General features: G+C 49.5%; 1 protein-coding gene across 1 annotated transcript in view; it reads right to left on the reverse strand.

Moving 5' to 3' along the window:
- Positions 1–5,984: 5,984 nt before the first annotated feature.
- The window catches only part of SMARCC1 (SWI/SNF related, matrix associated, actin dependent regulator of chromatin subfamily c member 1), a 172,597-nt gene continuing 160,142 nt past the window's right edge, over positions 5,985–18,439 (reverse strand). Inside the window, exons 28-29 of the mRNA XM_034657207.1 lie at positions 10,640–10,816; positions 5,985–8,392 (exon numbers count right to left, since the gene is read on the reverse strand). Of these exons, the coding sequence (XP_034513098.1) occupies positions 8,295–8,392; positions 10,640–10,816 (275 nt within the window). The 3' untranslated portion in view covers positions 5,985–8,294. The remainder of the gene's footprint in view (positions 8,393–10,639; positions 10,817–18,439) is intronic.

Consider the following 18,439-nt stretch of genomic DNA (forward strand, 5'->3'; position numbering starts at 1 on the left):
CCGCCTCCCGCGCCGCCGCTGCCGCGCTCAGCGCCGCCCCCACCCCGCCCGCCGCGCCCGCCCCGCCGCACGTAGCTCTGACGCCTGCCCTGCTCGGTCCGCCTGCCGGGGACAGACAGACCCCCGACTCGGGACGCCGAGACAAACGGACGTGGAGTAGCGCGGGTGGGTGCGGAGCACAGCGCCGCGCGTGGCCTTAGCCGACAGGTGCACGGGCGGGAAACCTGCGGGGCGGGGCCCACCCTCCCCGTGGAGGGCTGGCACGGGCCCCCCCACCCGCCACGCGGCGAGCACGGAGGTGGGGGCCCAGACACCCGCAAGTTCGGGGAGGGGCTCGGAAGGGCCGCAGGGGGCGGAAGCCAGAGCTCGCGCTGTGGAAATGAACCGAGTCCGGGGCGCACGGAGCCTCCCGGATTTCTGCGCCAATGCTGTGTTCGGGGCGGGGAAGGGTCTCGGGGAGGTCTGAGGGTGCCCACGGGGGCGGGGTGGGCGCTGGCAGCGCCAGGCAACGGGGCGAAGCCGACGGCTCTGGCCCTAATCGGATCAGCTCTAATCCGTCCACAGCCGAAGCCCGACCGCGCGCAGCCGGGCCCTCCGCAACGCATCCCAGGGGCAGGGGGCAAGACGTTCCTGAGACTGCGGCTACCCCGCCTTCCTTCTCGCCTCCTCGGCGGCAGCCTGGGCAGAGGCCTTTAATCCTGGCCCCTTCCTCCCAGGATACATCACCTCCCATATGTCCCAGGCCACCAAAGCGCAAGGTCCTGGGCTTACCCAAGCAGCCAAGATAGCAGTCAAGGGACACGCGGGCTCCAGGCCCAGCGTTAGAATAGCCTGCGGGCTGACCAAAGCTCAGTGTTCAGCCAGGGAGCCCTCATCCCCAGAGCCCTGCTTGGTGGGGAGTTGTGGCCTAGTCACCTAGCTTATTGCCCAAAGCAACCGTCCACCTCCTGATGTGTTACTGACCCAAATGATGACATTTGGGGTCACCACCTTAGACGTGACACCCGTGGTATTTGAGAGACACTCCCATTTCTGTCTCTAGGGAGCCACATAGGTAACCAAGTTGGAGAATCTATCTCCTGTCCTAGTGCGTGTCCCTGGATGGGGTTCCCTTGGTTCAAAGAGTGTTCCTCTCACTGACACTACTGCGGCGGCAGCCTCAGACAGGCTGGTGTTCCCTTCCTTCCAAGTCCGCCTGGCAAACGGGCCAGAAAACTCAAGTTTCTATTGCCTTTCCCCTCTGTGAAGCCTTCCCAGCCTGCCCCTGAAACCATCGGTCTACAGTAATTCCCCACTGGCCCGCAGGGCACGTTGAGTGCACAGGACCAGGCAGTGGGAGGCTCCCGAAGGCTGGGAGAAGCAAATGCGAATGAATGGCAACCAGGTACCTCCACCCCAAAACCCTGGGTCTGGAGCTGACATCGTGAGGCTCTTTCCATGGCTTCATGCTGCCTCTGGGGACAGTAAATACCAGTTTGGAATACAGCCTTCTCTGAGCAGAGGGCCAGGCTGAACTTTGCACTTGCTGGTCAGCCACAGAGGCACTAACGCACACTCCAACCCCATCTCTGCTTCCCTTGTCTGTGGCTTAGCTCCGTATTTTCTTTCTTGGCTTATGTACAAGTCTGTTTCCCTGTGCTTCTCTGTTGTCTCCTTGACTCTTGGGTGGTGGTTGTGAGTGGAGAATATTGGTGGACCTACCTACCTCCTCCCTCCCCAGGCCAGTCTGTTTGGGAAGGAGCCCTCATCAATGCGGACTTTGGCATCTGGGGCATGACAACCGCTCCCGTGTTTTTCACTAGAAAGGTCTGAATGGGACCCTTCTCCCATTTCTTTGTTGAAACTCCAGCTACTCCAGTTTTTCTCATTTTAATATATTTTATTAAATATTTAAATATATTCTTTTAAATTCAATTTAAAACAATTTTTTTTAAAGTAGGCTCTACACCCAGTGTGGGGTTTGAACTCACCACCCTGAGATCGAGTCACATGGTCCACCCACTGAGCCAGCCAGGCTGACTTAAATTCAGTTTTTGAATTATAACAAGCATACGGTATAAAGCAAAATTTGAAAAGTCACCTTCTTCAATGACCTTCTTCCCTACCTTGGAGACAAATTCTTTTAACCATTTTCTTCATTTTGGGTTTTAAACCAATGGTTGCCATTCACTTTCATTCTGATCCTCCCTAGACCTCAGCAGCCATTTCAGAATGGGAGCAGCTCATCAGGCAATGGAGCGTGACAGGAAAAGCAGGATTCGGCATCAGATCCGCATGACCTTGGGAGTCACTATCCCGTCTCCTTTATGAGACAATGCTAACCATAATGTCCAGTGACTGCAGTACTTTTTATGCGCATAGGGGTTGGGGTAGGCTAAAGAAAAGTTCTAAGATGTAGGAACTGAAGAGTGAAAGAAAGGGAAATTAACCTCTATCTAGAGCCTACACCCATGTCCCCACATTCAAGTCTTGTGCTTTTGGGCATCAAGGATGCTTTTGTGAGGCAATGGTTTCTACATGCCTCTGAAGTTCCTATTGGGTTTGGCAACCTGCCTCCAGTACCAAGGCAGGCACAAGGCCCATTGCCATGGCTACAGCCTGCCTCCTTGTGCATAGGGAGCCTCTAGCTTAACTAGGGGCTGCTGGCCAGGGCAGGAGCTGCTTCAGTTGCCACGGCTGGGGGCATACTTAAGTCTGGGCAGGAAGCAGCACGGTTCCTGGCTTCAAGTCCTCAGTAGTAAGTACTGACATTTTTGTGAGCTTTTAGTTTTCCTAGTACTTTAATTTGTCCTTTTCCTCATAATCATGCTACAAACATCTTAACCATTTTGCACATTTGCACGCTGATACCGAGATCATGCTAATGATGTGGTAAGGCCAGGACTTGAGCCAAGATCTTGATGTCAAACCTTTTCGTTCTTGCTTCTTAATTTCAGGAGAGGAATCAGGATGCAGAGGTCAGGCCTCACTTGGCAGAATGGAAGCCCTGCCTCTCGCCCAACCCTCACACCCGGGCATTTAAGAGTCAATGCTACTATTTCTTAACAGGGTACAACATGGAAATAATCCAGACTCATGTCCTAGGTCAGAGTCAGAAAGGGCCATCTAGCACAGCCTCTCCCCTGCCAGGAGAGATCTGGACTACAGGGCAGTCAGCTCGGACGAATTTAGGTGATGTGTTGCTGCTAGTGGACCTTCTCCACCATTACCAGGAAGAGGGGAAGAGCCAAGAGTCAGGGGTCCAAGTCACGTGCACTGACCACCACCTCCTCGCAGCAAGAACTCTGGATTCTCAATTGCACAAGTACTCATCCTAGAAAAGCATGTCACAACCTGGAGGTGGTCATCTTGTCCGGGCAATGGGTCTGCTGCAAGATTGGAAAAGCCCCCGAGTTTCAGTCCCTCAAAGCCAAGTCATTTGGGAGAGAGCCACACAGCACAAGCCAACACAGCCTCAGACATGGAGCAACTAGCCTTCTCTGCAGGAAGAGACCTGCTATCTCAGCAGGAGACCTCTCCAGGTGGTTCTCAGGAAACCCACAGGTACTATACAATAAGCAGACTGAACAAGGAATGCCAGTCCATTTGGATGACCATGGGAAATCCGTGTGCATCAGGGCCAAACCAGTCACGGAAATCAGCCTGTGCAAGGGAGCGATTATCTTCCAATGGCACTGCTGCTTCCCAGCTCCCTCTGGGACCATCTGGTTGTGAGGGCACCTGAGGTGGTAGGTTGCCACAGGAAAAGGTGGGAGGTATTTTTTTTCCAGTCTATGTTGTCTGAAGGCGTTGGTCGTTGTACTGTATGAAGGCATGGCTATTTTGCAGAAGTCTGCAAAGGCTATACCGTAAGGGTCCGTAGTGGTAAGGTGGCTGCCAGCAGTCACCTGACTGCTCTCCATGGGTTTGGAAGGGCCTGGAAAGGCCTCTGGGGACAGGAGGGAATAAAGTTGGCCCCAGTTCTCCAAGGCAGGCCAGGAGCAGGAAGAGGGGATCAGACACTTGGGGGTCCCCTGGGTTGGAAAGGGCTGGTGGGTCTAGGACAGAGCTGGCTTTTAATTGGTTTCAGAACCTCTGATTAAGTTGATTCACAGGACTCTCTCCTTTTAGTCACTGTCTCAACTCAGTTTCAAATTCAGGGTCAAAGGCGCTTCCTAGTAAAAGAGGTGGCAGGCCTAAAAAAAAGCCACGGGGAAATGAAGTCCAGGGGAACTGTTCACAAGGAGATCCAACACTGAAGGTCCTGGGCTTCCCTCCCATTCTGCAAGGGACTTACTTAGATGGAGACCATCCATTCACAGGGGAGCAAGGTGCTTTCACTTTGTTCCCAATAAGTCCTCCTTCCACGGGACCAACAGAAGTGCAGCTTGTTCCAGGAGCCATAAAGGAGAAAGCAGGGGCTTTACACTAAAGGTCACAGGCAGAGAGGTTTGCAGAAGGAAATCTCAGTGCTGGCACTGTGTAGCAAGACAAAGGGTGCTCATTACTCAGATGAGGTCTTCCTGGAATGAAGGTGAACCCTCAGGTTACCACACCCAGCAGGACAGAGACCATGTAAGCACATCCAATTCACAGACTATTTACATTATCCCCCAGAAAGCTCTTGATTATGCCGTTTCTTTTTCTTTGGGACCACTTGGCACTATCTAAAATAATCCTATTTCTTATTAACTATTTATGGTCTTGTATCCCCCTACCCCACAAGAATGTAAGTGGCCTGGAGTGCAGGGGCCTTGTCCACCTTATTCATAATTATGGCTTCACTGCATGCAAAGTCCAATGCCTGGCACATAAGAGGCCCTCAAATGTTTACTGGATGGATGGAACTCATAGAATGAACTGTCAGGCACCGGAGAGCTCTTGCTCTACCACACAACCTTCCCAACTACGGGTTCTCAAAGGGTGGTCCCTTGCCCAGGTGTGTCAGGACCCCCTGAAAATCTGTTAACAACACAGTATTTCAGGGGCACCTGGGTGACTCAGTCGGTTAAGCATCCGACTCTTGATTTCAGCTCAGGTCATGATCTCAGGGTGGTGAGATGTGGGGCTCCATGCTGAGCATGGAGCTTCTTTAAAATTTTCTCTCCTTCTCCTTCTGCCCCCCTCTCTAAAGAACAAAACAACACAGTATTTCGGAACTCACTCCAGACATGCTCAGTCAGTTCTGAGGGTGGGGGCTGAGCCGCTTGTCTGTGAACAATTCTGCGGGTATCCTCATCTGTATGGAGGTTGGAAAACTGTCCGTAGCCACATTTGGGGGAACCACCCCACAGTAAGGATCTGAGAAACCTGTGAAAGAACCTGTTGATTCTACATGTCCTGTTATGCTTGAAAAATAACTCACACTCAAGTTTATCAGTCTTTAGTTAGTTTGGGTCAAGGATTAGCCTCCTTCATCACCCTTGGGAAGTACAGGAACTCTGGGAGACCCCACCGGTCCTAGCACCCTTTGCTAGAGGTAAGAGCTGGCACAGGTCAGACAGCAAGGCACAGCCCGGCTGGCACACACGCAGTGAGGAGCCAAACATTCACCTCTCTGCTTGGAACCTATCACCTTTGCTTCACTGGGTTCATCCGCATCTTGAAGACAATGGCTTCTTCTGTTTTCTGCACAGGGTTTCCACCTGCAGATGCTCAGACTGTCCTTAAAAGTACATCAAGGTTCACGGAACCAACTGCCCTCAAGGCCTGCCTCCAACCGGGGGCCGTCTGAACTGCATCCTGACCAACATGCTCTAGCTCACCAAACAAACCTATGCGCTCTCTTGGAATGGATGCAGGCCGCACACCCCTTTCTTCACTTTGACCATGGGAAGAGTAGGCAAGGCACACTTAACTGTATGCTCCTTAAGCATCATTAAGGTGGTCAGTCGGGAAGCCCCGAATCACTGAACTCACTGCGGACCAGGACCAGGTGGGGCTGAATATTTAGGCTCTTCATAGGACACATGCAGAGACTGGTGTGTGAATGCAGAGAATGGGACTAGAATCCAGAAATGTTCTATTTATTCACTAAAAAAGAGGGAGATTAGGTCTTCTTGATCAATTTCCTCCAATCTCCCAAAACTCCCTCCCTTCATTTTTCCAAAATAACAACACACTGAGAAACACGTTTGTACAAAAACCACGTATTATTCCCCCCCACCCCCCCGCAAATTGGGTGGCTGTATTACAGGAACGAAACCAGATCAAAGACATGGAAAGAAAAAGTCACCACTTATATTGAAACATAACAGTGTTAAGAATTCAGGTACTCTGTAGAATTGTTACCAGCATAGTAAAAATATTTCCACCTGGATCTTTTAAATTTGAAAGTGATCACATTAAAGACCTGAGGTTACAAGGGACCACAGTATGAACCAGAATTCCATTTTCCTTCTAAGACCCCAGGGGAAAAGGTAAGTATTTGGAATGAGTTTCCTTTGGGAAAGACTGGCGGGAAGTAGGGAACACCCTGGCCATTGTCAAAAGGCACTGGGATCTTTCTGGAGGCAAATGCATTGGAACTAAACTCCAGCAGGAACAAGCTCATTTCCACTCCAAGAGTCCAGAACAAACACACAAAAGGAACAAGGTCTCCTTGGTTCCAGTACTCGGATGGTGACCAGGGCCACCTGGTTAGAGGCAACACCTGAGGGTTTGAAAGGCAAATCTTAATTGTGGTTTTATTTATTTTTTTGCGTTCTGATACTAAGGAAAAAAGTTCTGAGATGTTTTACAAACACCTCTGTACACCCTCTCGTATGTAAAGCTTTACAGAATATATAGAAAAAGATATCCAAAAGGTGCTCCACTTTGCATTCTAAATAATGAAACTGCCACTTGGGAATGTGACACGAAGAGGCCAGGTGCTTTGGAAATCAAGATCCACCAAACACACCCTTCCCCCGTCCATGGAAGGACAAAGGGGAGGGAAGAAGGACAAGAAGAAAAAACCAAGAACTCTCAAGTAATTCATCAGCAGGGGTAGAAATGGGCTCGAGTTAAGGCATTTCTGTGGCTCCTGCTCTGGAATGGCGTTCCGATCTCTCAGTCTGAGCACCCCACCCCTCAAAGCATGACGCTCTGATTGCCAACTGAGTGCCTTGGGACCCCCAGCATCTCCCTGACAACCCTGCGACAGATGGAATGTGAGAACTCAGAAAGGGAAGGGAGAAGGGACGAGAGGCCCTTGATCCTGCCCCACTTCTCCAATTCCGTCCCAAACCTAAAGTACCGCTTCACTAAACCCCACTCACCCTGGATTGCAAGAGGTAGTTTGGGGACTTGAACCCCCAGCCATCCTAACCAAGTTCCATGAGCTAAAATGTTTAGCACTATCTACTTACTTTTTTTTTTTTTTCCTTTTTAAAGGTTTTTTTTAAAGAGAGGGGAAAAAAGAAGGAGTACAAAGCAGTGACTAGTGGACTAGACTCAGTGGGCAGTCATCGCCCTAGACTCAAATGTTCCTGGCTAGTCTAGGGAATGAAGGAACGCCTCCCCAAATCCCACCCCTAATCCAACAAACCATCTGCATAGAAAGCCAAAACCAGTGGGCCCGGGGAAGGAGAGGGTCTGCTCTAATGCTTGTGTGCTCCCCTACCAGGTACTAAAGGGGCCACGCAGCGGGGAGGTCCTCACAGTCCTCACCAGGAATAAAGTCAGAAGGGTCCCGCCCCATCCCCATCTCTTTGAATTTTGGTGCATCAATGTGGGGCAAAAGTCTCACGAAACTTCACCATCAGCACCAATCTTAGCTCAGATTAGCAGAAATAAGGTCACTTATTATGCCTTTAGGTTTGTCCCCTCTGGCTATTCCCTCTGCCCATCACCATTTTTTTTTTTTTTTTTTGGTTCCTATGAACTTAGGATGCTCTCATTTAAAGCAACAATGACAGAAGAAAAAAAAAATAAAACATAATGATTATTAAAGCATTAGCCACGTAAGCATCAGACAAAGCCAAACACGGCGGGAGAGCACTGGAACAACAGACATAAACTTCTCATGCTGACAGGACCTGCAGGAAAACTGTCAGTATCCCCCACAGCAGGACAGGGGGATGCAGGCTACCATGAGGATGACCAGGACACACGGTCCCCACAGGCTTCCCCTGGCGTGCTGGCAAAGGACCTAACGCAGGCCGTGTCAGAGCATGGAGAGGGCTGCCAAGAGGAACGGGGAGATATGGGATGCGTGCTTGGGGCTGCGAGAAGAAAAATCCTAAAAGAAACCCAAGGAAGCCGAGGAACACCAGTCTCGTCATCCCCCCTGCAGCTGCTCGCGCTGGGCGTGGACGCTGCCTGCATCTTCCAGGCTAGGGGGCGGCCGAGGCTGGCGGGCCTGGAGCAGGAGGCGGAGGGGCTCCATCTGTGGGTGGCGGAGGCGGCGGCGGCGGCTGCGGTGGAGGGGCATCTGCGAACACATCCAAGAGGGACTTGTCATTGCCGGAAACACAGGGGCCTGGGAAAGAGCGCACTCAGAGAAAAATGACATAGGAAGTAATTTTCTTTATGGCAGGCAATCAACACAGCCTTCGAGGCTCTGCTGCCGCTGTGGGCCATGCAAGTCAGGTCCCCCTGAACCTCCGGGTCTCAGCTCGCGGGGCCAGGGGTCTGATTCTGTCCCAACCTCCTTCGCGGCCCAGCCCTTCCAAGAATCACTCCAGACCTCTGCAGAACTTAATTATAGTTTAATTTTATTGCATTTTAATGGTTCTCTCTGCTAATTTTATTTCTTCAGTTAAATGATAAAGCTCTTTCCTGGGCAAGTTCTGTGTCTTCTTTTCTTTCTCTCTCAGTGCCTGGCCTAGGTGGGCACAGAACAGATTATCAATAACTTCTTGCTGATTAAGTGTCTCCACCAGGGCCAGAGAGCTTCACTCGAGGCAGCTGCTGACAAGCTGGACAGTCCTGGGAGGCCCCACAGCTCCTGAACTGCAGTCCTTGGATTTTTGGCCAAAACTAGGTCAGGTCCTGAAGGGAACAATTAGTATGAGTGTCTGGGGCTCTTTCCTATTTCAACTTTAGCTGTTTAGCGTACAAAGGAACCCTAGAAATTATTTAATCCAGGGTTTTTAAAACCTCTTGATTTTGTCAGAAATGAAAACATACAAAACAAAGAATTCAAGTACAGCCTTGCTTACCAGTCAGTTCACCCAACCTTCCCCCCAGGAGATATCCACAGAACGGCTAAAGCGCTTCAAAGCATTTTGAAATCCACTGATCTAATCCCTTGGGTCATCTTTCCAGGGGAGGAAACAAAGCCCTGAATAGGGGAACCACTTGACCCAATGAGGCCTGCCTGGGACCCTACAGCCAAGTCAGCAGCTCAGAATCCGGGAAACACTCATTCGTGGCAGGAAGTGGCATTCTCAAGGTGCTCCCCCGAGGGCCCTTCAGGACGAAATCCTGGACAGTGGTAAAGACCAAGGATATTATCTCTGCAACTGGGATGGCAAACTGGTCAACTGGCTTGGCAGGCTGGCACGTTTGTACACTGCCTGTAAGGCAGCAAGGTTAAGTGTTTTCTTGCCAAGGAAAAGAAGTATCCGCTACGCTACAATTGACCAAGGACTCAAGGGAGCTCATGTTTTTCTACTGTCATGGTCCTATCCACCCAGCTACACTGCCACACCTACTCTGTCCGAGCCCCTGGGGGTCCAGAGAAAAATGAGACATGCCTTTGTGCAGCCTGCCTCCTGGCGCTGGGAAGTCTCCTCGAGTGCTCCAGTGCACTCAGAGCACGTCAGAGTCTCTGGTAACTTGTAAATCCTCTATGCTACTACCCACTTGCTCATTTCTTGTTTTCCCAACTAAAGCTCCCAGAGACCAGGAACTCTTGAGTCCTGGCTCTCTGTACTGTGAATAGGAGCTAACCCCTTGGCACATACATGAACTTGGAAATCAATCACATCACAGATGTGGCTGGGGAACCTGGCCACTACTGGCTTCATTTTGGGATCATTCTGGAAGAAGGACAGGAGTAAAGGGCACGGCAGAGCTTCTGAGGCAACCCTCTGGAGGCTAGGATTGGGGGACACCAAGGGGTCTACTGAAGAAGAGCCCTGGCTTCATACCTACGTCAGACAGACACTGCTCAGCAGCACCTATGCCTTCTCCACAGAGCCTGCCAGTACCTCCTATTCCTTCTCAGCACAGCCCCTCCATACTCCTTCCTGAGTCTAAGCTGCTACTACCAGTATCTCCGAGTAGATATGAGACTTGTGATTTCTGCCTTAAACTGGTTCTTTCTTTACACCCTCCACTTTTGAACCCCGTGTCCATAAAAGGCTCCTGTAGGAAAACCACCAGCAGCTGAGCGTGTCTAACAAGATTCAAGCTAGACAGGCTTAAACAGGAGTAGGCGAGGAATGTCCTTCTGGCCTCCCCACAGACCTCAGGTCGAGAGCGCAGGCCACCAAGGCTATGGCACACAAGGCCAAATGACTGTAAGCATCTGCACTCATCACCTTTGCACCTGCTCATCAGGGGTGCTGAAGAGCACTGACCACAAACCGATCTTCCAGAACCCACAGTCACAGGCTCACTGTCCAAGGACCTGCCAAATTATAGATGATCTACAAAATAAAGCCTTCGTCCCTTGTCTCCAACCCACCCAGAGAGACCCTAGAATGATGCTTCCCGCCATCACGCTACTTACACATGCCATTAGGTGCCGTGAGGGGAACCCGGGGTCCTAAGATGTTTCCTGGCATTGGAGGCATACCAGGAGGGGCTGGGCCACTCCCAGGGGGGTGGATGTTGGCTGCAACGGTGGGAATCATGCGGCCTGGCATGGGCTGCCCAGGGATCATGGAACCTGGACCTGGTATCTGACCTGTGGAAGGAGATTTAAAGTATTAAGGTAAATGTACTAGGGAGAAAGGGATCAATTCAATGCCCAAGACTGCTAAATACAAATAGCTAACCCTCCAAAGGATTTGAAATACCAACAGGGCAATAATCTGTAATAATCTCTATGTCCAGATTTTCATTTTTTGGAGGAGGAGGAAGGATAATGAGGCAATCTATGGAGTGAATGACTACACTAAATCCTGGTACAGGCAGGTAGCTGTAAGAAGCCATTATAAGGGGGCGCCTGGGTGGCACAGCGGTTGGGCGTCTGCCTTCTGCTCAGGGCGTAATCCCGGCTCGAGCCCCACATCAGGCTCCTCTGCTATGAGCCTGCTTCTTCCTCTCCCATTCCCCCTGCTTGTGTTCCCTCTCTCACTGGCTGTCTCTATCTCTGTCAAATAAATAAAATCTTTAAAAAAAAAAAAGCCATTATAAGAAAAGCACCCTAAAAGAAAACATTTGTTTTGGTTAGTCTGGGTGGACAATGGCTTGTCATACATCCTGCCGAGGACACAAAATACCAAGCACAGGCCACAGGGGATGAAGAGGACTTTAACAGCATGTTAGTGCGCAGTCCAAGGACAGCCACTAGGTCAAGCCTGAGCTTCACACAGGGGCTTTGTGGGAGCGTATGTTGATTTCACAACTGTGAAATCAACATTATAAAGGGATTCTGATCGGAATTTCCAAGTCCTGTTCACAAGATGTTTCTTCTTCTAACCCCCACCATGAAGTACTGTGGTGGGGGCACAGGGAGAAAAATGGAGAACCCCTTCATCTCTTCCTACTGGTTTGAAATTAACGAGAGGAGACACCAGACACAAGAACAGTAAAATACCTCCTGTCTGCAGTTTCACACTGAGTCTTCAGGACTTTCAGCAAACTTTTTATATAGAGCCAGACAGTAAATATTTGGACCTTGCAGACCATATGGTCTCTGTCACAGCTATTCAACTTTGTGTAGCATGAAGGCAATCACAGATGACATACAGATGTCACAGATAACAAATATGTGAGACTGTGTCCCAATAAAACTTTATTTATGGACTCTGAAATGTGAATTCCACATAATCCTCATGAGATATAAACATTCTTCTTTTGAGTTTCCCCCAACCATCTAAACTGTAAAAACCATTCTTAGCCTGCAGTCCATACAAAAACAGGAGATGGGCTAGAGTTGGCCCACAGGCTGTAGTTTGCCAATCTTGCTTTAGATATGATGAATATTTATTAGTTTTTAAACTCAGTGCTTTGGTTGCTGGGCTTGGTTTTAAAGAGCTACGAACAAAGGAGAATGGTTTAATGGGCACAGACCAAAGTTGAAGCACACGCAGGCACTCTCACTCTCTGTCTCCACCAACTATACACTCTCCAGAATAAGGAAAGAGAATCTATGCTGGGTTTTTTCGTTTTTTAAATCTAGGGACTTTGGTATCTCTGTAAAGTCAGTGGTATGGAACTAAATACAGGTTTCTAGACAGTTCTGAGACAGCTGGAAGTAAGAATGCTTGAGGTCCAGTCTTGGAAAATTTGGGAGCTGGGACTTGATAGCTACCGGTCAATGACAACATAGAGAGCAGTACTGGAGATAACCTAAGGGGAGTTCTTGGTCACTGTTTAGAAAAAGGCCTGTCTTAAGAAAGACACACATAGTTTCAAGCCTCACACCAACTATTTCCAGTGTCTGTTCCCTGACCCAGGACCCAGGAACGGGAATCCCCTACTACTGGGGTGTCAGGGAAGAGAACTCAAGAAGTTCAGGAGTCAGGGGAAGAGGTGGTCCACTGTCTTTGGGGGACAATTTTTAGAAAGCAAAATATATTAACATTATGCCTCAGAATAAACAGGACAGCAAGTCTGGGGCCCTCAGGCCCACCTTTCTGTGTTCTACAATGCAATCAGCAAGAGCCCAGCAGAGGAGTCCCCAAGGTCCATCCACTGGAGGACAGCTTGGTCAAACTGCTTCAGAGAAGGCAAAAGCAGGTACTGGACTCACTGCGGGGCTGACACTGCCACCTACTCTTGCACCAACTGACCATCAAAGCCAAAAGCTGTTGGGCGCCTGTGCCACAGTTAGGACACATTCAGGCAGTGGTGGAGAGCCTATCAATCTAGGGATGATACGGAGATTAAAGGAACTACTATCGAGCATGTCGTATGTCATATATCCCACAGATGTACCATGTGGCAGGCACGCCCAGGGAAAACCACAGAAGGAGCAGGCCCAAACCCTGAAGCCTTCCAGTCAATTGAGACAAACCTGTGAATGACTTGGGACTTTGAATGATGTGCTATAGAGTGAAGGCGGGGCTTGGAGACAGAACAGCAGACCATCCTAAGCGCAAGGCCCAGCCAGAGTTAAGCCGTCAGAAAATAATACGAGTGTCACCCCCGTTAGTCCCGAGAGCTACCACTTAGCGGTAGCATCTTCACACGCGCCACTCCGGGGTACCCGCATCACCTTATTAGCTGTTGCCTGCATTTCCTGAGGAACAACAGGCTCAAAAAGGTTAAATCACAACAAAACAAAACAAAACAAAACAAAACAAAACAACGTGCTCAAGTAAGAGCCATGTGACCCACGGTCTGTCTGACAGGACTGACAGCAAAGGGGCTGGATGAGCCCTGTACGCAGAACGGGGCTGGGACTCGGTGAAAGGTTCTGGAGAAGGGAGGAGTGTGGAACTGCTGGCCTGTGTGACGGAGAGCTCTGAGAAGGAATGCAGAGGAGCTGGAGCCTGGAGCAGAGCAAGCGAGCTTCTGAAGAGAAGGAAGGACTGCATGACGGCAGAGGGCTGAGGGGCAGCACCTCACAGGCGGCCTGGGAACGGATGAGATAGCAAGGCAGAGGGCAAGTGTGCAGCGGGAAGGAGCGAGAATTAGACGTGGGAAGCACAGTGGGGATGAAGTGGAGGACGGGCAAGGACTCCTGCTTTGGGAATGGGAGATGCGGGACCGGCCGCCCCGTGGTGAGCAGGGTGCAGGGGAGGCACGGAACTCTCGAAGGCTCACACAGGCAGCAGCCCATTGAGCCAATCTCCTGCTGCTGTTCAAGAGGCTCCCGAGTCCCTAAGTCTCTAATAAGAGTGAGTCTCTAACGGTATTCTGGTGATGAGACAGGGAGACAACAGATACTTTTGTTGTTGGAGACATGAGATCCACTTTTAAGCCTGGAGCTCTCAATTCTAACCCAGAGATGAAAGAACTTTTCATGGACTCGTGACCAATGGAAACCATGCACTAGACCAGCCAATAGAGCCCCTGTCTGTCAGTGGGTGCGAGCTGCCTCCTTCTTCCAAGTTCAGGCTGCACAAGAGGACCTGAGCAAGTGAGGAAGAATATTCTGCCAGCCCTTGTCAGACCTCTCTCCAGGAAACTGAGAGTGCTAAAGCATGCCTTTACCAAAAAAGGCCAGAACAAGTACCGGTAAGGAAGGAACAAGGAAGAAGGAAGGGCACAGCAGGTGAGTGCTCACAGAAGTCGTAGGACGCACCGCTGTGCGGTCCCAACCGCTGCTCATTCTCAGCAGTAAGACAGAGGTTGATGCTTTGATGTGAAGAGCAAGGTGCGGGCTGCCCCAAGTCCTGGCTCACCAGTGGGCAGCCCGGTCAGCAGCCACCCAGTGCCATGCTCAACAGGGAAAGTGCAGATGAACCAACCAGACTAGAAGACTGAACAGTGGTTATCTTACTTCCATGTCACCGCAACCAAGATCGAGCGTTCTTGGGCAAGTCACTGCGGATGCCCAGAGCCCGGGTTTCTGGAGATTATTATGTAGAGTGAAACTAGAAAACTGCCCCACTCTCACCCTCAGGCTTTCTGTCTGATTGGGGAAATGGTTTCTTTGTTATAGTGCCTTATTATGTCACTGGCTCCTCCAACATGCTGTGAGAGCCAATATTTTCATTGTACAGAGAGAAAACAGAAGCTCAGAAAAGTTAAGGGACTTCTGACAGTCACAGAATTTTAAGGGTATCAGATCCAAGTCTTCTAACTCTAAATCCAATTCTCTTTCTACCACACTATTCTGTGCTCAAATCAAACAGTTCATGTGAAAGAATTTAATATAACAACCAGCATTAAAAAAAAATTGGGATGCCTGGGTGGTGCAGTCTGTTAAGCGTCCAACTCAGTTTCGGCTCAGGTGGTGATCTCAGGGTCATGAGATCAAGTCCCGCGCTGGGCTCCATGCTCAGCGCAGAGTCTGCTTAAGACGCTCTCCCTCCTCTGTCCCTCCCCCTGCTTGTGCTCTCTCTCTCTCAAATAAATACAACTTAAAAAAAAAATCTAAGGTGTATACTTCAGTTCTAGCCACCATGTTTTCTTCTTTCCTGTATCAGTTATGAGACTGTTCTGCTTCCTGCAAAAATCTTTAAAAAAAATCTTTATTTAAAGATTTATCAGAGAGAGAGCAAGAGAATGAGCATGAGTAGGGAGGGAGGGACAAAGGGAGAGAATCTTCAAGCAGATTCCCCACTGAGTGCGGTGCCCCATGCGGGGCTTGATCCCATGACCTGAGCCAAAACCAAGAGCCGGACACAACCACCTGAGGCACCCAGACACCCCTGCAAGTAAGTAATTTTTTAATTTAACAAACACTATGGCATGCTGCAGTGGGTTGGAGGGTGACCTGCCCCCCTAATCAGATATGCGGTGCATGTTCTAGTACTCAGAACCTGTAAATGCAACCATACTTGGAAAAAAGGTCTTTGTTGATGTGATTAAGTTAAGGATCTTGAGATGAGGAGATCATCCTGGATTATCCTGGTGGGCCCTAAATCCAATGACAAGTGTCCTTATAAGAGACACATAGATGCCGCCAGTCACCAGAGGCTGGAAGACACAAGGAATAGACTATCCCCTAGAACCCCAGAAGAGAGCAGGTCTGGCTAGATAATGAACTTCTAGCTCCCAGAACCGAGAGAACATGTCTGTTGTTTTAAGTCACCAAGTCTGTGAAGGGAGAAGACGTAAAGGCGGAGTAACTCGCCAGTGTCATGAAGTGTAAAGGGGAGCCCAGATCGGACTTGGGTACCACGGCTCCAGAGACGGTGCTTGTAACCACAGTGCACCCTGTGGATGAGGGTCTGGAGGAAGGGGGTCCACAGGCTGTGTGATGCAAACCCTGCAGCCACTGAACTGATGGGTCACTGCTTTGACCCACATCCACTTCCAGAGAGAAACAATTCTCCACCAGCAGCTCAGTGTGGGAGTTCCAGCAGGGAAACGAGCTATTCACGAAATAATCTGGCAAAGAGGAGAATCAGTTGCAGATCGACACAGAGCCGTGAGGTGACGCGTATCCAACAGGCACTGGGCTCAGCCTAAAGGCTCTTGCTGGCAGGGCCCAGTGGTGCCATTTCCAAAGCTACCTGCTCAGTGGCAGTGGCCTGTTTACCTATTTCCCTATATTTTTATGGCAACAAGCTATGACAGGGTAGCTTTAGGGTTTTCCAAGGCCGTAAGCCCAATAGCTGCAAGAAACTTCTTTTTCTCGCTATAAATCCCGAAGCCTTCTGAAAACCAAAGTTTTCCCACCTTCCTGTCCTAACAGGGCAATAAAGCCACTGGGACACAGGTGTGCAGGGTAGGAGAAAACAGTGGCTCCTTAGGAGAGGTGGCAGCAAAAAGGAAGAGCTAGAGAAAGAACAGATTACTTCTGCTTTTATCAGACTGCACACAGATAAACACTTCTCAGGACAGCAATGAGCTCTAAGAGTGGGTGATGTCCCTGTGCCAGCCGGAGGTTACTGCTGTCACACACTATACGACTCACAATGCTGGGTATCTAGGGCAGTGGATTTAGGGAACAGATAGTGGGGAGACAGGGATACCGTTCTGAGCCAGGGCCTGCCATTTGCCAGGCAATGACAGTCATTTCACTGAATCCTCTAAGTTGTTAGGTAGATTGTGAGACAGAAAGAGCCCAGTTTCAAGATAAGGAAACAAAGTCTCAGAGGGACTGGGTAATTTGGCCCGTAAGTTCCCAAGGAGCAGAGACTGAGTTGAGGTTCAAACCCAGGTCTGTCTGCTCTCGAGGCTCATTCTCTTTTCCTTAACACCTATGCCATCTTGTCTTGAAGGAGCAACTCTCTCCTTGGAAAAGCGGACTTCTAAGGATCAAATTTGAAATGGGGCAGAATTTAAGAGGACTGGAGAGAAGACAATCAATTTCTTGTAATACAAACTCTGTCTTTTGAAATCTAAACATTCCTGTTTTTTTTTTTTTTTTTCTGGTGTCCGACAAAGGTCTCACCACTTTTACAAGGATGACAATGTCTGAAGGCATCGCCACGACCTCTTACTAAACATGAAGAAAGCCACAGGAGCAGACCTTACCGAACAAAATGAAGGGTGTGTTTGTACGTTTTGCCAGTTAAAAAAAAAAATTCAGGTATCTCCTTCCCTGGTAGAAAGAGAGGTGAGAGGGAGAAAGAGACGAGACATGGCTTCAAAACAGTAGCATCAAAGCAAAAACTGGTGGGAGTTTGACCTACATACAAGCTTAAAAAAAAAAACAAAAAACCCAAAAACCCAGCAGGCATCTGAAGCCTGAAAAATGGAAAGGTTTGCTAAAATTAGGTTTAGCCTAGTGGAAAAATCCCTCACACTCTCTCAGATTTATTAGATCTTTTACTAAAGCATTACGCCCATCATGCCTGGTGGAATATTATTTGAGGATTTTTATTCTTTGGGATGCGAGGGGCAGGTGGGAAAAGAACATGAAACTAGGAAAGGGAACTTGTGAATTTCCAATCTTGGGCACATTTCATCACTCCCTTTTCTAACCGTCCACAGCACATCCTCTGGCTGAGTGCCCCGGAGAACGGAAATAACACCATCAGGGCCAAGAGAGGGGAAGCCCAGGCTCCTCAGGGACTGCTCCTCCTGCGCCCACGACAGACGCTCTTTGTTGAAGACTGGGCCCTCACTGTTCTCTTTGTGAGGGTAACCTGCTAAGCCGGAAAGAGGCTCAGCAGCCTCGTTATCACATGATGCAAGCAGGACCAAAGGCACCGCAGATAACAAAAACCTGGCTTTTCCCATTTTAGCGTGGGGCTGTGAGGCCAGGGAGTGGGCGGGGAAGGGATGACTGGACGGAATCCCTTCCTGAGCATGGTTTCCCACGGATAGAGAGTTGTGTAAGTGGGTCGAACTTACGGGCTTAAAAGCCAAGTGACTAATGCCTTGGTTGAAATTTCCTTAAACAACCAACATTTTACCAACTCTGTTGGTAATGTTTATCATTAAAACATCATCTCTACCATGTCTGAGTTCTCATCAATTCAGATCAATTCCTATCCTGGTTCTTTTAGGCACTTCTAAAAATCCTTCTTTTATTAACCACAAGGACCCCATAAAGGTATCTAAACCATGGCCTTTTCCTTCTGCTTTTCACACAGAGGCTTCCCCAAGACAGGCAGCTCATTCCAGAGCCAGGAAAACTCCAAAGTGCCTCATTTACTATAAATCCCCAGTGGAGGGCAGAGCTTATACTGTACTCACATACTAGATTTTTGTCATTTCCTTTGGACTCAACTCATGACAGGCTGTGTTCCTGTAAGAACGGGCTGAGGCCCTTGGGAGTGCTGACATTAAAGACCCC

Source organism: Ailuropoda melanoleuca, chromosome 4, assembly GCF_002007445.2.
Source record: "Ailuropoda melanoleuca isolate Jingjing chromosome 4, ASM200744v2, whole genome shotgun sequence".
In the NCBI taxonomy this organism is placed as follows: Eukaryota; Metazoa; Chordata; class Mammalia; order Carnivora; family Ursidae; genus Ailuropoda; species Ailuropoda melanoleuca.